This window comes from Polyodon spathula, chromosome 4 (genome assembly GCF_017654505.1).
Source record: "Polyodon spathula isolate WHYD16114869_AA chromosome 4, ASM1765450v1, whole genome shotgun sequence".
NCBI classification, from domain to species: domain Eukaryota; kingdom Metazoa; phylum Chordata; class Actinopteri; order Acipenseriformes; family Polyodontidae; genus Polyodon; species Polyodon spathula.
The window spans coordinates 32948302-32973290 of NC_054537.1; the positions used below are offsets into that span (position 1 = coordinate 32948302).

General features: G+C 37.0%; 2 protein-coding genes across 6 annotated transcripts in view; one reads left to right on the forward strand and one right to left on the reverse strand.

The window, feature by feature from the left end:
• Window positions 1-1363: 1363 nt before the first annotated feature.
• Window positions 1364-7826, reverse strand: LOC121314437 (proteasome subunit alpha type-7). The gene is made up of 7 exons (XM_041247708.1): window positions 7583-7826; window positions 7111-7237; window positions 6486-6610; window positions 4307-4429; window positions 2860-2979; window positions 2692-2754; window positions 1364-1709 (listed from the first exon to the last, which is right to left on the reverse strand). The coding sequence occupies exons 1-7, from the start codon at window positions 7682-7684 to the stop codon at window positions 1614-1616; spliced, it is 756 nt and encodes a 251-aa protein (XP_041103642.1). The 5' UTR covers window positions 7685-7826; the 3' UTR covers window positions 1364-1613.
• Window positions 7827-10951: 3125 nt separating this feature from the next.
• LOC121314438 (protein SSXT-like) overlaps window positions 10952-24989 on the forward strand; it is a 28256-nt gene continuing 14218 nt past the window's right edge. For 2 of the 5 annotated variants that reach the window (XM_041247712.1, XM_041247709.1), the window contains exons 1-5: window positions 10953-11128; window positions 18246-18322; window positions 18923-19007; window positions 20776-20811; window positions 22372-22525. In XM_041247712.1, coding sequence (XP_041103646.1) covers window positions 11060-11128; window positions 18246-18322; window positions 18923-19007; window positions 20776-20811; window positions 22372-22525 — 421 coding nt within the window. In that variant the 5' untranslated portion in view covers window positions 10953-11059. Of the gene's footprint in view, window positions 11129-18245; window positions 18323-18922; window positions 19008-20775; window positions 20812-22371; window positions 22526-24989 lie in introns of all 5 variants that reach the window. The other 3 variants (XM_041247711.1, XM_041247714.1, XM_041247713.1) reach the window with 3 other exon arrangements.

Below are 24989 nucleotides of genomic sequence, written 5' to 3' on the forward strand. Positions count from 1 at the left end.
TATTAAAAAATGGAAAGAATATGGCACCACAACAAACCTGGCAAGAGAGGGCTGCCCACCAAAACTCACGGACCAGGCAAGGAGGGCATTAATCAGAGAGGCAACAAAGAGACCAAAGATAACCCTAAAGGAGCTGCAAAGCTCCACAGCGGAGATTGGAGTATCTGTCCATAGGACGACTTTAAGCCGTACACTCCACAGAGCTGGGCTTTACAGAAGAGTCGCCAGAAAAAAGCCATTGCTTAAAGAAAAAAATAAGCAAACACATTTGGTGTTCGCCAAAAGGCATGTGGGAGACTCCCCAAACATATGGAAGAAGGTACTCTGGTCAGATGAGACTAAAATTGAGCTTTTTGGCCATCAAGGAAAACGTTACGTCTGGCACAAACCCAATACCTCTCATCACCCCGAGAACACCATGTTTTTCATCGGCAGGGACTGGGAAACTGGTCAGAATTGAAGGAATGATAGATGGCGCTAAATACAGGGAAATTCTTGAGGGAAACCTGTTTCAGTCTTCCAGAGATTTGAGACTGGGACGGAGGTTCACCTTCCAGCAGGACAATGACCCTAAGCATACTGCTAAAGCAACACTCGAGTGGTTTAAGGGGAAACATTTAAATGTCTTGGAATGGCCTAGTCAAAGCCCAGACCTCAATCCAATTGAGAATCTGTGGTATGACTTAAAGATTGCTGTACACCAGCGGAACCCATCCAACTTGAAGGAGCTGGAGCAGTTTTGCCTTGAAGAATGGGCAAAAATCCCAGTGGCTAGATGTGCCAAGCTCATAGATACATACCCCAAGAGACTTGCAGCTGTAATTGCTGCAAAAGGTGGCTCTACAAATTATTGACTTTGGGGGGTTGAATACTTATGCACGCTCAAGTTTTCTGTTTTTTTGTCTTATTTCTTGTTTGTTTCACAATAAAAAATATTTTGCATCTTCAAAGTGGTAGGCATGTTGTGTAAATCAAATGATACAAACTCCCGAAAAATCCATTTTAATTCCAGGTTGTAAGGCAACAAAATAGGAAAAATGCCAAGGGGGGGGGGGTCAATACTTTCGCAAGCCACTAATTATATATATATATATATATATATATATATATATATATGACTGCATACAGTGTGAAACAAAATTGCTTGTCATTGTAACAGAGCTATACTGTTAGTTGATGGCTCTGTACTTTGTGCAACTTAACCCAAGAAGAAACATTTTGGACAAGTTTCTGAATGTCTAAAAATGCTACAATCTAACTAGTAGAAAATGTGTTATTTTGTGATTGGTTTCAGCCATTTATTCTTTTACCTATATGTTCCATGTTTATTTATAACAGAAAACACAATTGATTCGATCTACAATACTTTCATCAGACAAGTCTTTATTCAGTTTTTTTATGCCTTTACAAATCTGAATGACATTTGTTTTAGAGTTCAAAAATGATTTAATTCAACTGTAACAGAAAGGTTTAATGGGGACACAAAGCACACCAGTCAAGAGGCCAGTATTAAAGTAGTTGACCTGTTGTAGCTTATATAACAGAATATGACACTAACTGCTTTCAGTAACACATGTAAACAATGTTCAGTTCGGAATTCGTCCTTAAAATAATTAGGTGGTTTTCTTCTGCTTCTTCTTCTCTGCTTCTTCTTCCTTTTCCTTCTCTATTTCTGCAACTAGTGTTTCTATTTCCTTGGATTCCAGAATCTGGAGATAAAAAAAAGAAGCTGTGTTAGGATGACATGACACCATATTTGTATGTGAAAATATACAGTAGTGGAGATGTTTACAGCTACTCTATGTGCAGTCTGTCTTACAGCTTAAAGAAAAAACAAAAAGTATCCAGTGGTTCCAAAGCATATTTGGTTAAAATATACACTTTTCTATCACACCTGCAAGGACCTGGGTTTTATTGGGAGTCACAATGTAAGGAGACTGTATTTTATTACACACCAGTAATGGAACCTGATTAAATAAAGCTGTGTACCACATTTGAAGACCCAAGCTCAAAGTCTGTAGTGTGGATGATTGATATGGGAAGAGGTTAAAACAATGGTAGCGAGAAACATTTTTGGTATTCATTTTTGAGATGTGAACATGCTTTTCTGGAAATATGGAAACCTAGGCAGTACTTGGCTTCATGCAGCATAAACCGACTTCAAGGCAAAGTCATTCAAGACTATATAAGAATGTTCATGGGGTGCAAGCCAACTTTTTTTTTTTGTTTGTTTTTTTTTTTTTAAATTCGCCAGAAATACAAGGGTGGATTTCATTTAAGTTTTTTTTTTTTGTATATTCTAGGGTTCTAAATTATTATGACTCAAAAGTAAGTGATTAAGCTTGGAAAATCATGTTGCTTCAAACTTGATTCTTCTTTTTAGTTACTTAACAGATGCTTTTATCCAAAGCGACATGCACAGTTCACCCTCTAGTCTCTGTATCAGTCACTTACAATAGGACCTCAGTGTCATGTCTCATCCGAAGGACGGAGCACTAGTAGGTTAAGTGACTTGCACAGTGTAACAATTACGGAGACAGGATTTTAACCGGGAACCTCCTGGTATAAGCCCTTTTCTTTAACCACTGCACCACCAAGCTTTGCAAATGCCATTACTATTGTAATGGACAGTGGTCTAGATACTGAACTCTGTTCCTCAGGTCTTCAGTAGGAACCACATCACTCGTATACCTTAAGGGGTTGATTCCTTCCGATGATAGCAAGTTCAATATTCTTCCCACCAGACTGTACAACCTGCAGAACAAATTTCATGTTGTTAAAGACATGTACAAGCAAGTGTTCACGCTTTCTTCAAACAAAACGACTCAAAAATAGCATACAACAAAAAGGTTCACTTACTTCTAGCAAAGCTTTAATTGCCAGCTTCATGGCTTCTTTGTCAGTTGCAATTGCTTCCTCAGTGTAGTTCTTTTCTAGAAATTCTCGCACAGTCTTTGCACTGCGACCAATTGCATTTGCCTGTCCACAAAAGAAACAGAAACAGGTTTTGAAATAAGCTTCTTATATTTCATTCAGGCTTATCTTACTGCATGTGGGTTGCAGTTTGTACCCAATTGTGCAGTTTAGAGGGATAGATGCATTAAACAGCAGATACTTCCATTTGATCACACAAAAAGACTACACAGTGAGGCAGTGCACAAAAGTTTTCTTATTCAGCACACAATTAACCCTCTGCAGTCCTATGTCAGGCCAGGTCCGACATTTTTCCCCTTTCAGTCCGATGTCGCATCCTGTCCAATATCATCAAAAAGACGTAAAGCACAGGTCTCTAGTTATTTTTTCTCTGGAAAAAGCCGCGAAAACCTTTCAATGGCCTGACAGAAGTAGAAAAAAAAAAATGGGGCCTATCCAATAGCCTCATGCACCACAGAGATAACACTGACATAAAACAAAGGAGGCTGCTGCTTTTGCATCGAGCACTCAAAAGAATATCACAGACATTTGCAGAGTTTTTGAGATGTTATAGTAATAACATAATGACTTGGATTGCATTATTGAGGAGTTTAGCGATAAGACAAGTGATGAGGAGAGGATGCAGTACCGAGTGAACTTTTGCGATTCGGTGCCTTTTAAACTGTTTTACTCTGAAAAAATATATATTTTAAACAGCGCGTGTGAAAATTAATTGGACCCGACACGTCTGACAAGCTCTGAATAAATGGACCACTAAGGGTTAAACACTTCTACTTACATCTGCAGTAGGACCTTTTATAAGTAAAACAAGTGCAACAATGAGGAAATAAAATTGAATATTGTTCCATGCTCTCCCTTCAGTTAGAATGCTTATTTAACCACTCTCACCAAGACCTGGAAATACAAACACAAAACTACACTGTCCACAAAAACTGTATAACCCTGAACATATAAATAGTGAGATATGAGACTGACACTGTGGCAGGGGCAGCTTTACCAAAAAAATACCAATGGGTTGATTTCTCATTTAGCGAACCCACGTTCGAACTTTGAATCAGAATGTTTGCATTCGAACATGAAGACAATATCTCAGTTAGGGCATGACCTCAAAATGGCAGCCATCTTAGGTAACCAATCAAACTGGAGCACTGTTAGATCTTGCCCGTTGAGTTTCCACAATCGAAAATATGAAGTTGCCAGCTTATATGCTTCATGAGATATTAACTCATACAGGTCACCAGTACAGAGAAGCTTAAACATAAGGTTTATTTGTTAGACAAGTGATGTTGAAGTGCTGGAAAACACCCAAAGCAATGATTTTGCATGTGTCCTATGTGAAACAATATTGTGTACAGAAGAGGCAGTCACCTACCTTCCAAGCATGATATGTGCCAGAAGGGTCTGTTTGATATAACCTTGGAGTGCCATCATAGTCAAAGCCCACAATCAAGGCAGAGATTCCAAATGGTCTACGTCCATTGCTCTGAGTGTAGCGCTTAAAAGGAAAAAAAAAAAAAGCACATTAGCGGAGAAAAAAGTGTGTGTGTGTGTGTGTATGTATGTATGTATGTATGTATGTATGTATATATATACACACACACGTCTCCTCCAGTGAGAAATCCCATCAAAAGGGGAAGTTAAGACAGCAACTACTGTTTCAAGTCCAAAGCCCCAAGGAATTCTCAATAAAAGCAAGTTTATTTAAACATATTTAAAAACGTGGCTTACACGTTTCAACCCACAGGTCTTCCTCGGAGCACAATAGATGCAAGGAAGGAGCCACCTCCCTCTAAACAGCATGAATAAGTCATAAATATCAGGTGGTCAGTCACTCACACATTACAAATCAGCACTAGCATTTGTGGGGGATAGCAATCAATTAACACAAAACATTTTACAGCTATCACAGAATTCAGTTATTCTTACAAACTGTGCCCAAGTACATCAAATTGCATTCCAAAATGACTATCATTTGGAACAGAGATGTCCAGTGCGCCTCTCAAAAAAAGCAATCAGTTAATCTATTGCTGCAATCAAGTTATTCATTTAAAAAATGTACAATTATTACTATCTATACTTGATACAATTTAAATTCAGAAATATAAAACTCAGTTGCACATTAAACCATAGTAGTTCTACTAATTATCGTTCAAACGTCTAGTACACATTTCTTAAGGAACAGCAATCATTTAGCACATTACCCAGGTGACATACAGCAGAATTGTTACTTTGATATCTTTCAGTTAGTATGATCCATCAGATATCACATAACATAAAACAGTCACTGCGATTTAAATTAGGAGGACACAGATTCAACTCCTCATTAAGTCCAAATGGTTCTTGCGCTTGTAATGCAAGTATCCAATGTGCCTCTCGTCGCAGATCAACTAGATTGCCACCCTGAGTAGGGACCGTGACCCTCTCCACACCCACAAATCTTAGTGAATGTGGAGAAGAGCCATGTCCAGCTTTCCTACAATGTTTCGCAATAGAATAATCTTGGTTATTGTTTCCAATTGCCACTTTATGTTCAGCAATACGTAATTTTAAAGCTCTTTTTGTTTGGCCCACATATACCTGTCCACACGGACATGTCGGCAAGTAAATTACGCCAGTGGTATTGCAATTAACAAAACCTTTAATTAAAAATTTTCTGCCAACTCTGGGGTGAACAAAATACTTAGTGTTACATGTATTGGAACAACGTGTACAATGTCCACACTTAAAATTAACATCAGGAGGGGTGGACAACCACAATTTAGTCTGATCAATTTTAGGGCTAAATGAATGGACTAACATATCTCTAATATTCCTGGCATGTATGAATGCAATATGTGGTGGACTATCCTGTATAATCTCCTTAAGGGAATCGCTCTTCAAAATGTGCCAGTGTTTTAAAATTATCCCCCTAAGATCATTCAATAGATAATTAAACTCAAAAGAAAATACTAATTGTTTGGTCACCTTTAATCTTTGTTTTCTTTCTAAGAATAGAATTCCATTCAGTATCTTTAGCTTTTTGAATCGCTAACTTTAAAAACTGCAATTGTCATACCCTCTAGCTTTAAATTTATGAAACACTTCTTCCGATTTCGAATCAAATTGAGATTCTGTGCTGCAGTTCCTTTCGAACGCGTAAGAACTGTCCCATTGGTATGTTTTTAATCAGGTGGTGTGGGCGTTGACTTTAACAAGAAATAGAGTTGTGATCAGTTAATTTTGTAAACACAGTAGTTTGTAGTGGGCTAGTTTCATCTTTATAAATATGTAAAGTGCAGCCTGGACATTTATTAGGGACATAGAGCAATCTGAAGTTGTTTCTAATTCATTATAGAATTGTAAATGGTGTTATTTACAAAAATAACACCAATGGGGTAAATAACTTTCAATCCAACCAATGGGTTATAAATTTGCCCTGATCTTCCGCAAACACTGAATGAATTCCTATTGTAAATAAAGTTTGACTTCTGTGCCATTTAAATTTGTAGTTAAGCAAGGGGCCAGTAGTATAGTTTCCCCAATAGAACCTGCATGAGAAAAATAATGTCTACCTGTTTTAGAGTTGCTATGTAGCGTGTAATGTACTCCACTGTAACTGGATCTTCAACAGTAAGTCTATGGCTCTGACATTCAACCCGTGCTCTGTTAATCACTATACGTGCATCTGCTGTTAACCCTAAAGGAAAAGAAAAAAAAAAAAAGTAACGTTATCAGACAAGCACCTTCAATCAAATAAAAGGTAAGGCACTATAAAACCAGCTCCACCCTCCATTTTGGGATGCACATATCTCCCATGCGATATTTGCTCTATCAGCTGTGCTATGAATCCCTTCCAGAAGGAAAATGTCCAGCACATAGATTCCTTGTGTGTAGACCAACATGGTGGAAAGGCTTGCAACAGTGTTGAATCTTCAGAGAGGTTTATATTAAAAAAAAAAAAAAAAAAAAAAAAAAAAAAGTTTTTATAAAGCAAAATGGGCTCAAATGGTCCACTGGTAGGAGTCTAAGGATTGTGATTAACTTTTAAAAATCAATCACAACTTTACGTGACACTATTCACTGATAGTTCTACAGTAAGTACTAGAAGCATTTTGATTCATTTAATGAATGCCAGTCAGTCACTTTTCATTATTGACAATATAAAAAAAAAAAAAAATTGGACTATATAAAATGTACCTGCAAAAGCCATACAGACGTGCTCATCAAGTGCACAGATTTTCCTCACAGTCCTTTCCTCTTGCAGTTTGGCAACAGATTTCTTCTCAACACCAAGAACGACAATATTTTTTCCTCGAATTCCAACCTAAACAAAACCAACCATCAACATTTACTTGCTTAAAATAAAACGCCACTGTTTATTCGTATTGGTCCTACAAATCTATGTGTGACGTTCATGCACAGTGCACGTCTACTTGAAACGAGTCTAGTCTCACTCAATCTGCTCGTAAATCGGCCTAGGCCTCCATACATGCAAGTCATACCCGATACACTTTTGCTAATACTGTCTTTGAACAAAGGTTTACTTTTAAATATGTGCAAATTTGAGTACTGTATTAACTTCGAGAATTTAAAATGAAGCAGCTTTTGTTTTATTGTTGATAAATGCATTTCATAAACAAAGCCAAAATGCAAATTAAATTAAACTCACAGCAGTAGACCCTTTCTTCACGGCCTCTTGAGCATATTCCACTTGAAAGAGGTGGCCATCGGGGGAGAAGACAGTTATAGCTCTGTCGTATCTGGCAGTCATTATGCTTTTTTCTTTTTTTTTCTTTTTTAAAAATTACCAATTTTTTCAATCAGAAATATCAATAAAGCTACTTGTACGTAGCCTCCCTCTCCTGCCGTGGCTTAATTTCAATTCATGTAGTTAAGTAGTTCAAAGCGCACTGTGACCAAGGAGGAATAGTCCAATATAGTGTGTAACGGAGGGGTTGTCACTTAATTATTTGTGTTCGTTGTTATTGTTCGCATTGCTACTAACTAAGCAATCAATTACAAATGTCACATTGTATATTGAAATCAATCTATCTAATCCTAACTATATAAATAATTTTTATTAACCAAAACACCGGATTCATATTCTACAAATGACACGCGCCCCTACAATTTGCCTTTTCCAATAATGCCTGTGTGTGAGAGAGCCCAAGTTGAAGGAAAGTGATGCGCCTCCAGCTAAATTGTAGCCTAAAAACTAAGATAATAATAATAATACCAAACACTGTATGGCTTCATAGTAAAGTGTGAATATGCTTTTAAATACTTTACAAAAGTGCATATATATATATATATATATATATATATATATATATATATATATATATATATATATATACACACACACACACATACATACATACATACACACACACACACACACACAGTACTGTGCAAGGCAGGTGTGAAAATGCTGTAAAGTAAGAATGCTTTCAAAAATAGACATGTTAATAGTTTATATTTATCAATTAACAAAATGCAAAGTGAGTGAACACACAAAAAATCTATATCAAATCAATATTTGGTGTGACCACCCTTTGCCTTCAAAACAGCATCAATTCTTCTAGGTACACTTGCACACAGTTTTTGAAGGAACTCAGCAGGTAGGTTGGCCCAAACATCTTGGAGAACTAACCACAGTTCTTCTGTGGATTTAGGCAGCCTCAGTTGCTTCTCTCTCTTCATGTAATCCCAGACAGACTCGATGATGTTGAGATCAGGGCTCTGTGGGGGCCATACCATCACTTCCAGGACTCCTTGTTCTTCTTTACGCTGAAGATAGTTCTTAATGACTTTCGCTGTATGTTTGGGGTCGTTGTCATGCTGCAGAATAAATTTGGGGCCAATCAGATGCCTCCCTGATGGTATTGCATGATGGATAAGTATCTGCCTGTACTTCTCAGCATTGAGGAGACCATTAATTCTGACCAAATCCCCAACTCCATTTGCAGAAATGCAGCCCCAAACTTGCAAGAAACCTCCACCATGCTTCACTGTTGCCTGCAGACACTCATTTGTGTACCACTCTCCAGCCCTTCGGCGAACAAACTGCCTTCTGCTACAGCCAAATATTTCAAATTTTGACTCATCAGTCCAGAGCACCTGCTGCCATTTTTCTGCACCCCAGTTCCTGTGTTTTCATGCATAGTTGAGTAGCTTGGCCTTGTTTCCACGTCGGAGTTATGGCTTTTTGGCCGCAAGTCTTCCATGAAGGCCACTTCTGACCAGACTTCTCTGGACAGTAGATGGGTGTACCAGGGTCCCACTGTTTTCTGCCAATTCTGAGCTGATGGCATTGCTGGACATCTTCCGATTGCGAAGGGAAGTAAGCATGATGTGTCTTTCATCTGCTGCAGTAAGTTTCCTTGGCCGACCACTGCGTCTACGGTCCTCAACGTTGCCCGTTTCTTTGTGCTTCTTCAAAAGAGCTTGGACAGCACATCTGGAAACCCCTGTCTGCCTTGAAATTTCTGCCTGGGAGAGACCTTGCTGATGCAGTATAACTACCTTGTGTCTTGTTGCTGTGCTCAGTCTTGCCATGGTGTATGACTTTTGACAGTAAACTGTCTTCAGCAACCTCACCTTGTTAGCTGAGTTTGGCTGTTCCTCACCCAGTTTTATTCCTCCTACACAGCTGTTTCTGTTTCAGTTAATGATTGTGTTTCAACCTACATATTGAATTGATGATCATTAGCACCTGTTTGGTATAATTGTTTAATCATACACCTGACTATATGCCTACAAAATCCTTGACTTTGTGCAAGTGTACCTAGAAGAATTGATGCTGTTTTGAAGGCAAAGGGTGGTCACACCAAATATGGATTTGATTTAGATTTTTCTTCTGTTCACTCACTTTGCATTTAGTTAATTGATAAATATAGTCTATTAACATATCTATTTTTGAAAGCATTCTTACTTTACAGCATTTTTTCACATCTGCCTAAAACTTTTGCACAGTACTGTGTGTGTGTATTATATATATTATCATATATATAGATATCATATATATATTAATATATATATATTATAATATATAATAATAGACTAATAATAATATATAATAATAATTTTATTTATTTATCGATTTATTATTTATAAATTTATTTTTATTGCTATAACGATAAACCATGGTAAGCGCTCTTGAAACACTAGTGACGACACATCGAACTGTTGATTCTGTCTGTCAGATGACTTTTACTAGTTCCCCTAGTCACGCGTTAAAAATTTTCAATACATGCTGCAATTCCGTCCAGTTTGTACGTACCTTTAGGTAAAGTCCATTTATAAATTCATAAATCATATTATATTTATATAATAATTTATATTATATATATATTATATTATATATATTATAATAGTATAATATTAATATAATAGCATATATTAATATTAATATAATAGTATAATATTTAGTATATTTAGTATTATTAAATAATAGTCCAAATTCACAACGCTCTTCAAAGAGTATACATAAAATACATTGATGGTTAAACCTCCCATCATCAAACAATGGTCTCTTCCTTTCCATCAGCCCTCGGCAGAAGGGTACTTGGCAAGGCAGAGTTTTAGAGAGGCTATTGCTTGTTTATTAGGTTATAGGTAAATAAACAAGTTATCGGTGGTTTGTATTTTTAAAGTTAAATATTAATTTTAGAGGACAACGGCAGCGGCGCATTTTACTTAATAGTTTATAACTTGAGTGTTTTTTTTTTTTTAATTAAAAAACACCCCTATTCAAGAATGTACCATTCTTAAATTTCCTCCAGTGGTTACTGGAGTTGAGCCTAGGAATTAATCATTCACTTTGGAAGGGGGGTGGTTTAATTTGTAAATTAAAGAACGCCGGCAAATCTAAAACAGCCAGAAAGTAAAATAATCTACTACTTTTTTCTGGTGTGCCCGTTAGACATATCACTTTAGGTTTTCGCCGATGCTGCATATTTTATAAGAGCCTTATCATTTTGTTTGTGTCAATTCTCCCTGCCCAGAATGTTCCATTGTTAAATTTCACCCGAGTTGTTCTGCACGGTGTGTGGTTTTTGCTGTATAGTGTTGTTTTGGGCTATAATTCTTTTATTTTTGTATTTCTTTTTGCAAAAAAAAACAAACAAACAAAAAAAAAAACATCATGTCAGTGGCATTTGCAGCTCACAGGCAGCGGGGAAAGGGCGACATCACACCCGCAGCTATTCAGAAGGTATATCTATATATTATTCGTGTGTATGGAGGTTAGCGATATGTCCTATTCATTTTGAAAAGGCTAGGAAGACATAGGTTACGATGTAGCAAAGCGTGGTTAACGCAAAAGAGATAATGACGCGAGAAAACAAAATATTCAAAATGGTTAGTCATCAGGAAAATATGTTTTTATTTTGTTTGCAAATCAGACGGGCCTAGATTAATTTGATGCTGACACACTCTATCCTTTGTTACAAAGTACTACCACGACTAGTCCTACTACGGTAAGGGTTGAGCATGTGAGAATCAGGATCGCCCTAGTTGTGCTGTACTTTCTCCTTCCTCTAATGCAAACTGGAGTTAATAACAGGCATGAAAGGCCGCGCTTTTCATTTTGGTTATCAAAGGTTGCATTGGAACTAGAATAAAAGTACTGTATATATTTTGCTTTAACTTAATGCCTGAGAGGCGTGCGCTTTGTCCATTAACATTGTCTGTTGAAAACTAAACTTTTGCGAGGCAAAAGTATATCGAAGATGTTTGCTTAATCTTTATTTTTAAAATTATGTGTATCATTTTCATTGTTAGAATCTCACTTAAAAAAAAGTGGCGATTTAGAAACATTTAAAAAGTTTGAATAAAATAACAAAGATTTGTCTTTGGAGGGGCGACGACATAACTAGCCTAACTATGTCGCGTTCGTTTGCAAACTTGCTCACTGCGCTCAATAGAGCAGACGTTCTCCGTCCTTTTTTTTTGAGGATCCCTTTTTAAAAAATTAAATAAATGAGGACACCAACTAAACTAAGGAAAAAGCAAATCACAAGGAATGTTTTTTTTTTTTTTGTATTATGTATGCAAGTATCACAATCAATCTTTATTTTATATAGCGCCTTTCATAGTGGACCACCATCAGCAAGAGCTTTACAAGATAGTTACAAGAAAATCCATAATACTTTAAATACAGAGAAATGCATAATACATGATATACAGAAAAAAAAAAAAAATTAAATATAGTGGAGCGTGCATAATACATGATAGTAGCATAATACATTAAATACAGTGGAAAGTGCATAATAAATGAAATAGTATCAGAAACACAGCAGCTACTGGTAGATGTCAGGCTTAAACAGCATGGAAATATAAGTTGATTTATAAAAGAGAAGATTCCACAATTTTCAAGGGACCCATGGGCACAGAAATGTTGCGCGTGCACGTCCAGCGATCTTTGAAAAACTGCATCTGCACATGTGTCAATACAAAATTATGTGTGATACAGAAATCTGTGTAACTAAAATTAATAATGTAAATAAATAAATAAAAATAAAAATAAATAAATAACCGTCCCTTTAAAATTAACCGTTCAAAAAAAATTTAAACCTCTCATGCTCTCTGCTAACACAATCGTTGGGCTTTTAAACAAGGTCGGGTTCAGAATAGAATTCTGTTGTGCTCGCCGCGGACGGATAGGAATGCGGCACTGTGCAAACTGGCACGGAAGTCGTTTAGTCCACATAGCATCCTAATGTTGGTTTACAATCTATGGAAATTATGCCGGTTAACCACGTCTGAAATTATTGGTCAGTTTATCATGAACACCGCAAAACCTCAGTAGGATCATTCCCCCCCACACCCACACACACAAAAAAAAGCACTGGGAAGCTCCTCCCTTGATGTCAAGTGCCAGTGCTGTGTTTAACTGTTCTGGAATCCTCCCACAGATGTGGGAAGTAAGTCTGCTTTCAATTCCCAAATGCTATTTTCTCTCAAAAGTTGCTGTAAATGGGAATGTTCAATGTAATGTTTATGGCAAAAAAAAAAAAAAAAAGTAAAAAATATATGTATTCGGGGACTTTTTTTTTCAGTGGAAGGATACATAATACATTTCCATTTTTTTCCTTAAAGCTCCAAAAACAACATAGCCATTTTATAAGTGAAATAACCCACTCCAGAGACAATTCTTACCGCAGTTCCAGGGTGCGCGTTGAGTCGAGGACACCCTGGCCAACCTAAGCCCCTCGGGTGGCGCTCAGCCACCTGAGCACCCTCCCCTGGGAGCTCCTATCCACAGTTGGCAGTGGAAGAATAGGCTGGATGCGAACCGGTGACGTCCAGGCTATAGGGCATATCCTGCACTTCGTGTGGAGTGCTTTTACAGGATGCTTCACTTGGGAGCCCCTTTGTGGGTTATTTCTTACATATATTTTTTAAAAGCTACTTTACTATCCCCTGTGGAAGTGTTTCCTTGTTCCTATTGTCACTGGAATAACATAATTTTACAGATGTCAAAGTTTTTTTTGTGTGTGTGTGTATATACACACACACACACACACAGTGGTTTGCGGAAGTATTCACCCCTACCAATAATGTCGCTTTTTGTTGAATTACAAATAATGTGTGCACAGTATTTGAAAAAAAACTTTTTTATTCAAAGCTATAGTGGTTAAACTGAACACTGTTATATGAGGAGGATGTTAAAGGCCAGCAAAACTTGCAAAGAAAATGTACAAAATGAAATTTACTGGTTATATAAGTATTCAGCCCCTTAAGTCAGTACTTGGTAGAAGCACCTTTTGCAGCAATTACTGCTATGAGTCTTTTTGGATAGGTCTCTACTAGCTTTGCACAGTAGGATGGTGACATTTTTGCCCATTCTTCACGGGGAAATTGCTCCAGTTCTGATAAGTTTGTTGGGGATCGTTGATGTTTTTCAATGCCTTTTCAATGTTAAAGTTTCGTCATAAATTTTTGATTGGATTCAAGTTAGGATTTTGACTGGGCCACTCAAGAACACTAACTCTCTTCTTTTTCAACCACCAGTGTGGCTTTGGCTTTGTGCTTCGGGTCATTGTCCTGTTGAAATGTGAATTTCCTCCCCAGTTTCAAAGTCTTGACTGACTCAAACAGGTTTTCCTCAAGGAATCGCCTGTACTTTGCATCATGCTCCCCTCTATCCTGAAAAGCTTTCCAGTCCCTGCTGAAGAGAAGCATCTCCATGACATGATGCTGCCACCACCATGCGTGACAGTTGGAATGGTGTTGAATGGGTGATGTGCAGTGTAGGGCTTGTGCAAGATGTAACGCTTGGAATTTAGACTGAAAAGTTCAATTTTTGTCCCGTCTCACCACAAAACCTTTTTCCAGATGTCTGCAGTGTCACCTACGTGTTTTTTGCAAACTCCATACACGTGTTATGATGAGGTTTTTTGAGTAATGGACTTCACTGTGCTGAGAGGGATAATCTTTAATATTTTCTTGTACCCTTCTCCTGCTCTGTGCCTGTCTACCACTTTTTCCCTTACTTGTTGGTCTTCATGGTTGCTTTGTTGGATCACTATGTGAGCTGCAGCTTGAAAGTCTTTATATACCTGAGGGAAATTATCTACAAGTTAGACCACTTTGAGTACACACAGGCTGAAACCATTTCACTAATTTTGTGACCTTTCAAACAAATCCTTTGCACCTGAGCAAAGGGGCTGAATACTTATGCAACTGAGATTAATCTGTTTTTCTCTGTAAATCTTACTTATTTATATTTTGCATGCATTTTTTTTTACTTCATAATAAGACATGTTTGATTCTACTAGTAGCTAATGTATAAGGTTTAGATTCTAGATGTAAAGTCTAATTTGAAAGCATCGTGGAGTACACTCAGGTGCCAACAAAATGTGAAAACTTTACAGGGGGTTGAGTACTTCTGCAAACCGCTGTGTATATCAGTATTTCCCCTAGAAAGTCACATAGGCTGGGGGGGGGGGTAGTTTTGCTGTTACTTTTTTACACAAAGTGCAGGTGTTGCCTGTGCAGCTTATTTTTCGGGGCTTGGTGAAAAAACAGCAATGGCCTCCTGATAATCATATTCAGAAACTGGACGTCATTAAACCTCCAGGCTGTGTTTCAAACAAACACTCACGTCTTTGAAATTGAACAAGTTTGATTTGTTTTACATTGACACTTCAACACACAAATCTTAATTCATGCAAGCAAACTGAAAATTGATAATTGGAGGAAGTGTCAAAATAACTGAAAATACTTTCCCACGTGGATTAACAGCATTGTACTTCTTCATTGGTTACTTATGCTATTCACTTGTATAATCGTTAATTACACAAAGCATTTCCTTTAGCGTTACAAATCAGTCAACCTATTTATTTTTTAAAGGTTGTAAACATACCACGGTCAGTGTTGTACAGCCAGGGGCTATACCTGTGGTTCTTTACCCATTCCAGGGCTCTACGTTTAGATGTTTAATACTGGCCCTTGGGCCACTGATGAAATTTTATCTGGACCAATATATATATTTTCTCATGATGGTTTTTATTTTCAGTATGTTTCTAACTGTAGGGTAACCAAAGAGAGCCCGCGTCTCAAAAGAAAGTGGCTAAACTGAGCCTTTCAATATATGTCACTTCAGCCATTTAACATGCACACATTTGATAGAGATTTTTTCACAAGCAAATCCGCAACCAAGCTGTTACCACATGGTCACAACAACGCTAAAACTGAACTATAATAATCCTAATTAGGGATGGGTCAGTGTAGTCAAATACACAATATACGGAAAAAAAAAAAAAACGATTTGAATAGCATATTACATATTCAAGTACACAAAAAAAACTTGTACATTAGCTACTAGTAGAATAGAATCAAACGCGTCTTGTTCTTTTTTTTTAATGCTGATGTGTTATGCGAGTCTTAAACCAGTTATTTGCATATTAAACGTAAGCAACCTAATTAATTATAAAATGCTTGTAATAGCAACATTCTACAGTAATCGTATTCTGTTTGAAAATGTTGCCAATTTTAGTGCCTTGTTTTTAGCTAATGTTAACAGATCCCTGCATGAGTTCCTCTGTAATGACTGTACACAGCAGCTTCTGCAGCTGTTGATCGCCAGTCGTGAAACAGCTTCCAGGAGCATGGCACTGGTAAACTTTGAATGTGTGAACTGAAATAAAATAATGTCTATAGCAAGTACTAAAAGAAGTAATCCAAATTTGGGTAACATTGAAATTAGAACGGTAATTAAACGTTATGATGAATATAAAGACATACTAAATGTTAAGCAGAACAATGCAGTGACCAATAAGAAAAGGTAAGATACTTGCCGTTGGAAAGGAGTTTTTTTTTTTTTTAACTCTGGACTGCAGTTCAATCTAAAACATCTACTGTTGACTTTCTGTGAATGGATGGAGTAACGTGGACATTTGCACTGAGCTTTAAAAGTACAACCAGGTATTCTTGTTTTGAGTTATTTACAGGTTATTGAATAAACAAAGTAACTTGACTTTCGTAATGTTCGAATGTACTGTATTGTCTATTGTTTTGGCCAGGTTACAACATTTACACTATTAAGATTATTTTATAAATATTATTTGTTAGAATTAAACAGATGTAGAATGTTTAGGTTGCTGTATGATAGAGTTGTTTTATTCTGAATACACAACAGCAAAAAATTATTATTGGGTGGTTTGCACAATATTATGCTACTGTTGTTTTAATTGGAAGAGCTACGCGCTGTGACGTTGCTGCTCATTGAGTTCTGTATTTTAATAGGGTACTGAACAAAGACATTGTTTGTACGTTTTGTGAACCCGGCTAAACTTTACCGGCTTACATTGTTATGCTGTCTGCTTGTAAACGCATTTGCCTTTATTCTTGGGAGCGTAAGGGACCAGAATTCGGATAATCGAATACACACAAATGTTGCACCCTGTGTATTCAAATAGGAAACTATTAGAAGTCCCCATCCCTAACCCTAATAATAAACACTATTAAAACAATATTCATTATATAAAATAATAACAATCCTTCTCCGAGCGTTGTCGCTTGTGTAGCCTCTCCCTAGTCAACGCCAATCTTGCTGAGTGATACCAACGAGTCCTGGAAAGATTACGAATGGCATTTTTGACCTGAACAGATCGGATCCCAAATCAAAAAGTTAGACAATTCGATGCGTATCTGGGTATCCATCGGGACATCATATTGTGAGACTGGATGTGATGTAAACGAAACGTTGAATTCACAACAAATAAAGCTGCTGTTTTATCTGCAAGTCTGTCATAATCAAGCCACATGAAGCCTTCACTCTAAATGTTTGTCATCATTTTTTTTTCATAATGATTTATTGATTTCAGCTCTTTCCTTTTGGCTTATTGGTTGCTTAGTTGTAAAAAACCCGATTGTAAAATATTTGCTATGTCTATAGCACTTCGGTACGCAGTCTGAGATTCTGACTACAACAAATATGACGTGTAGCGGGAAAGTTAGGATTAGTTTGTAGTTATGTTTTTAGAAAGTGGTTTGTAATTAGCTTTCAGCTTTATGGCACACTGGCCCATTTTCCTGGATTCATGAAACAGAAACCATGTGCATTTATACTTATTATATTATACTAGTTAAATATAACCGGCCCAGTCGGGCCTGTGGTGCTTCATAACTACCGGCCAAACTGCGCTGTCTACCGGCCCTGGGCCTCCGGGCCATGGTTAATGTCGAATCCTGCTTAGGCTTTCGTTTTTCAGCATAGGAAAATGCAGTGATTTGCCGCGAATTACATCCTAATGCAAATGGTATTACCCACTTCATAAACTTTGATGAAAGCTAAGAGACATATTTTATATAACTTTGGCCAAGTGTCTAGGGACATATTTTTAAAGCATTTACACCAGTCTTTAACACCTATTTTTTTTAAGGGTAAAACACTTATATATTATAATTCCAGAATAAGAACAAAGCATCTAAGTAATATAATCCAAGTTCTCTGAAGCACTCTCAAAGGGTTTGTTTCTGATTTTTGTACAATTCACATTGATTTTTCTCCTTTAAAAAAAAAAAAATAGGAGTTAAAGAAAGGAGGAAATGCTTTGAAAATATTGCCCTAGTTTTGTTGTCATGCTATATACATTGTCTTATACACATACAAATGTGATAGCGTGCTTATGATTTTCCTGATTGTTTAATAAAAAAAAACAACTAAGGCCCCCAATATATACTGTATATATTTAATGTAAACCCTACACATCTGTAATTCTGATTTAAAATTGTGGAAAACACTTTAGTTTTTTTTTTTTTTAAGATGTCGAATTAAAACAGCATTTGTGAATTAACTGTTTTTTGTTTTGTTTTTTGAACAGTTGCTTGATGAAAACAATCATCTTATCCAATGTATAATGGACTTCCAGAGCAAAGGAAAAACTGCGGAGTGCTCACAGTAAGTAACTTTAGTAGAGTCTAGCCAGTGAGTCGCTTCACAGTTCAGATTTGCTTTTCTACTTTCTCCAGTATGTGATTTATTCAAATAACTTTGTACAATAAATAAAACTTAAGCAAGTACTAGCAACTGTAAGAATTGACATTAGACAATGTTCTTCCACTTGAGAACTTCACATTGATTGAGTTTTTGAACCTACTACAGTAATGCCAGTTAAAATAGTAACATTCAATTTCTTGATAAAAGCATATAGAATATTTTGAAGCAGCAAATTGCAAAACATAACATTTACACATGCATAAGAATTACACATGGTTGCCCAAGTGTAATAAAAGCACTGATTTTATTGAAAATAATTAGTAACATTTGATACCTTTTAGTAATGCCTTGATTGCTGATTTTGCATTTAGGTAAAAAAAAAAAAAATATTATAACTGTAAAAACTGGGTAAAAAGTAGACCTCAGCTCAATGTAAAATTGATGTGGGATATTTGTGTTCTTTACCATTACATTATGCCTTCATTAAATACGACAAAGTAATGTAAGGAATCTTTCTTTATATTTTCATGGGGTTGATCATCTTTTTAATTCTTCTAACAGGTATCAGCAGATGTTGCACAGAAATTTAGTTTACCTGGCTACAATTGCAGACTCCAATCAGAATATGCAGTCTCTCCTGCCTGCTGTGAGTATCTAGAGAGGGGAACTGTAAAATAACCGTATTTAGGCATTGGGTTTGTTTCACAGACTTTTATGTCTTTCAGGAAACTAAAATAAAATACCCTAAGAGATATCTGTCAGCAGTAGCACTGATCATGATCAAGCATAACCTGGCTGTTTGAAGATTTATTTCTATTCTAAATCTACACCTTGAAAGACTTGTGCTAGACTACAAACGCTTTCATAGTAAAGTTACTCTGTGTTTCACCTGTAACTGGTAGCAAATGTAATGTAAATAAATATATTTATTTACATTAGGACTTGCATTTCAGTATGCAGGATTTAAAATCGGGGCGGGGTGATGAAGCTGCTGCTTGGTAATTTTAAAGGGGTGTTCACAAATTGTATTTTAAAACCTTGGTTATTACTAATTTACGATTTCTTAAATGCTGCAATCCCCTGTCTTAAAGGGCACATAAGGACCTTTTTATTTTATTGCGTTACATGTTCCCATGTGTTGCTACAACTGTTTACATAAGGTGTGTATTGTTTTAATTTGTTTTTTTTTGTTTTTTTTTTAATCTGTAAAATTTGTGGATTATAAAGAAATTGCTAAATATATTTACAAAATAGAATGATACAAAGTACAGCTGTACTGTTGGTTTATTAATTTTTGAACACCATTTCTTTGCACATCTTTTGGCAAACTGAGTTAATAACAACTGTCTTCCATTGCGTGTGACGTCATTAACACGGCTCGGCTCTGCAGTGGAAAAACAACCCAGGCTCCCCTTAACTCCACCGTGAGAGCTCGGTATGGCCCGGGTGCGGCTCGGTTGTACAGTGGAAAAGAGGCATAATACACAGACTGTACCGAGCCTGACTTATTGTCGGGCTTGGGTTGGGTAGCAAGACCTGTACTACTGAATAATGTTATGTTGAATTACATACCACTTTGTAGTTTTCCATATACAGTGAGAAACTGACAAATGGAAAAATGTGATATGAAATACTGTACTAGTATTTTGTAGTTTTTCATTACATGATAAGTCCAAATTATGTTCATATAGTTTTGTAAATTACATTTTTTTAATTGTATTTCAAGTGGTGCAGAACTTTTGTCCAGTAGATCGGAAAATTCTGCCTGACATGCAATACTACTAAAATCGAACTAGAAAACTGAACATGTTTCATTCAGTTTATTTGTAACTGCCAAAATATAATCTCTTGTACTAACAAGAATACAGTCCTGTTTGACACAATGCAGTGTTTTTCAGTACAAATAGAATGGAGAAATAGAGACGTTGGGGGACTAGAATCCTATGAAAAATTCAAGCCAAGCACCCGCTGCATTCTGTGCATGTGTGTGTGTGTTTTTTTTTTTTTAACAGGTGCTCAAATTCTTCACCAGACAGACCACTGTGTTTATTCATATTTCAGCATTAGCTGAATGCCGTAAACCAGTTAAGAGGGAGGGGTGTTGGAAAAGAGCATGCTGTGTGCAGTTGCTGCATTCGATTGATAATTTTGGACGATCCCTAACACCAACACACATATTTTGGCTGGTGCCTTCAGCAGTGTAATTCAGACTGCTGAATACTTGACTTGGTTTCTTAGTTTTACCTAGGCATAATCGGAAGAAACTGGATTAGATGAGTACTCAACACATTTTTTTTGTTTGTTTTTAATATAGACTTGTATAATTGCCCTAAGAAATATTTGGCCAACCACAGCTCTGGTTCCCAGAAATTCAAAAATAGTTGTTCACCTAGATTTTCTGTACTTGATTTCAGAAATCTGACTCACCCACCACAGAGATAAAGCATGAAGTGAGTATATGTTTTCTTTTGTGGTATCTCCCTGGAGTCATGCCATCAAATTCCCTGATTTAGGGCTCAAATGTTGTGTGATACCATGACTGCCGAGATCTTCAGCCACAACATTGGTGGAATAGTGAACCATATACTGTAACTGTTGAACGTTTAGCTATCTTATCAACCAGTTGAGGTACAATTTTATATATATATATATACACACACACACACACACACACACACACACACACACATATATATATTAGTCCTGGGAGGGCATGGAGTGTACAAATAAAGAAATAAATAAAATTTCTAAAACAAACAATATGTTAAATGTGCAGCAAAACTCAGCAGATGAGCTCTTGTTTGGGGACCTATTTCATAGTGTTCAGGAATAGTTTTCAGTGCCGTATGTAGCATCAACCTATTCTACATATGTGCAAAGTGGTTAAATAAATACATAAATAAAATTAAAATATAGTCTGTGTTCTACAGTTAAATTGCATTGAATTATTTTGGTTACTAGATCTGTGCTTGACAGCCTCCAGAAGAATGGATGTAAATTCAACTTGTTGACTTCCCAATGTCCTCCAAATTGAATTAGCCATGTACAAGTGTGATTTTAAAATGTGGATGGAAATGATTTTGCTCTTAAAATATAAAATGTACTGTATCCTTTTCTTTACATGCTATAGTGAAGTGTATAACATTAATATGCATTGACCAACTGTTAAGATAGAGCTGTTGAAATTGAAAGGACACAGACCAAAGTTATGTGTAAAAGAAACTTTGAGACAGTCTATCTGCCACTTTGTCATGCAATTGCACTAGGAGCTTGAAGAAGTCCGATCAGTATGTCATGACAAGTCCAAATCTCATCCAGTATAAAATAGAAGAAAAAGAAAGTTGTATTTGACTAGTAGACCAAATGCTGCCACCGGAATTACTAGGGAATATATTTACTAAAAGTCTTATGTTGTTAGGAGTTTCTTCATTTTAAGGACTGTACAGTATATACGGTTTATTTATTTATTATTTGCTGAAGGTATTGTTTATGAAAAGTTCCAGATTTAGAGTATTCAACCTTTCTTTAAGTTGTAGACTATGAGAAACACAGATATCAGTCCAGTTCAGTCCAGATGTGACCATAGTGCTGACCACAATACTGACTTTAGCTGTATTTGTAAAAAGACCTCCAGAACTCACTTTAAATAGATCCAAATGTACAACACAGTGTTGTCACATAGCCTACTGCATTGCTTATACAGGTCTAAATACTTCACTGTGGAGCCATTATTTACAGTTTTGCTCAAGTGGCTACCATTGACTCACACAGAAACCATTGCATGGGTATGGAATTGAAGTGCTTCTAAAGGGTCCCTCTTCTATGTCCCGAATGAGGCTTAATCATAGTGGTGTGTGCGTATGCAATCTTATGGCTGTAGAGTGAAACTCAGTACTGCAGCCCCATGTGCAGTGTCTGCATTACTGTGGATTTATGTTTCCAGCACATTTTAAGGGCACTGAATTAAAGTACTTTGCATCTGTAATTCAAAAGGTGTTGTGTTTCTCCAGCCTCCTTCACAGAACATGGCTATGGGTCCAGGGGGCATGAATCAAAGCGGCCCACCCCAGCCCCCGCACGGTCACAGCATGCCCCCAGAAGGCATGGTCGGTGGAGGACCTCCTGCCTCTCACATGCAGAACCAGATGAACGGGCAGATGCCTGGTAAGTGGCTCTGATCGCATTGAGGTTGCCTAGCAACCTAGTAACATGGTGCCCAAGGGAGGCTAGATTGCTGATGACAGAACTGCATGGAATAGTCCTAAGGGAAAATGCACTGATTTCTTTTGCACTTTAGAGCTCTGTGACCTATATTAGTGTTCAGCAGACTGCCATTGGGCTTTGCTTAGCTGAGATACATTTCCAGCATTGGGGTAGACAGAGGAGTTTTTGGCACGGATTTGATACGTCTTTGAAATAATGAATATTCACATGAATCGGCGTGTTTGAAGTAGGTGGGGATTGTTTTTAGTGATTTAATCTCTGAGATGTGACCCATTATGTTACAGTTCATGTTTGAAATCTTTAACTTGGTCTCTGTCTCCACTACTTCTACTTACTAATTGTGAAAAACAGATTTTAGTCACAGAGCTAAAATTTTAGTCTCGCAGAGAAATCCAGGTTTACATTTGTGTAACATTGCACAGCTCCTCCCAGAAACTTAATGTTTAACGTGTAGCAATTTTGCAAAATGTGCAGGAGCTTGTTTCCTATTTTAAGAACATAAGAACATAAGAAAGTTTACAAACGAGAGGAGGCCATTCGGCCCATCTTGCTCGTTTGGTTGTTAGTAGCTTATTGATCCCAAAATCTCATCAAGCAGCTTCTTGAAGGATCCCAGGGTGTCAGCTTCAACAACATTACTGGGGAGTTGATTCCAGACCCTCACAATTCTCTGTGTAAAAAAGTGTCTCCTATTTTCTGTTCTGAATGCCCCTTTTTCTAAACTCCATTTGTGACCCCTGGTCCTTGTTTCTTAAACAGGTGTATAAAATATCTGTCCAGCTCGATCCATGCACTAATAATTAGTTGAATCACTCCTACCATGACCTCAGAAAGGACTTAAAAGGGTTTCTACCTGTGCACATTAATTTCACATTTATCTTTAGGGATTGTTGATATCTTAGCCCCCCTCATTGTATTTATGTTGGGAGTTGTTCAAGGTAGCTGTTGATCAAGGCTGGGTACATTTATGCAGTAAATTTCCTTTAAACTGTCGTATAACACAGTGGTTCTCAAACTTGTTGGGCCCCGCCCGCTTCCTCTTGTCTGTGGTACTTGACGACCCCCCCCCTCCCCCCCAAACACACACACACACACACACACACACACACACACACACACACACACACACACACACACACACACACATGCACATATACTGGTAAAAAAAATCCACCATGTCTGCGGCATCTCTATGTCACTGCTGCTGCTTTTTTTTTTTTTTTTTTTTTTGTGCGAACCAGCCACCGATCCATCGTAATAATAGCAAACTTAACACTGCAAATTGCAAATTACAGTGTATCGATTGTGACCAGTACTTACTACATAGTAAACTGATAATCAACATACATTACCAGATGGCAGCAGACTTCATCGAAAAATATGCAAGCTTAAAAGGCACCAGATAGATGCACAGTGCCATCTGCAAACTTTGACATGCCTGGAGGAGATGGCATAAAGGTTTGTTTTAAGTTAATATGTACAATATAACAGGATTTTTTTTTTTTTTTAAATCTATTGACGGAAATGTCTGATTTACTTTAAAGTTTTCAAGCAAATTGGCTTCACCACTGCCATTCTCATATCCACTTTGATATCTGACACATTATTTCTCTTGTCCAGCATCTTTGACATGTTCTGCACACCAGTCTGACAGTGGGCGGGATCGCTACAGGTACCGTATGCAACCCTCTGATTGGTAATACAATCAAAATAGCCAATAAAGCCCAAATAAAGTATCCGCACATTATACAGTATAGCCTAGGTTAAGACGTGCGCTGTAATTAAAAAAAACAAAAAAACAAACCTGAACCTTCTAACGCCCCCCCAGGATACAGTCCGCGCCTCCCAGTTTGAGAACCACTGGTTTAACAAATAGTTAAAACCCTCTGGTGAGGGCATGTTTATAACAAACTAGAATTGGCCACTGATTTTCCATGCACTTGTGTCTGCCTTAGCTGAAAACTGCTTCTTCTTGTGGACATTTCTTAAGGCTTTTGAAGTACTTGGCTTGAAGACAAAACTGTTGCCAGAAGTTATGTTATTACTCTGCCTCAGTTTGTGAGGTTTATGCACTACAACATAACACCTGAGATGCTTCGTTTTTATTTACAGAAACACAAATGTGTAGATGGTCTGATTGTATTCGGTACTTACCTTTTGACAGGTCTGTATCTTTTCATTTTAACCTGGAAGAAGACCTGATATTTGGTTATACCTTATTTTAGTTGTTTTTAATTTATTACACTATGTAACACAATTTTTGTTCCTGGGTAGTAAGTGTTATTTCCTAATTGCTTATGCCTCAGAAGTATAGAAAATGGCTATTATTCCCCACAAACTTTGCTTTTGTGACCAGGACAGTGATATTTCAAAATATTACTATTTTCAATGGGAAAATGGGCAA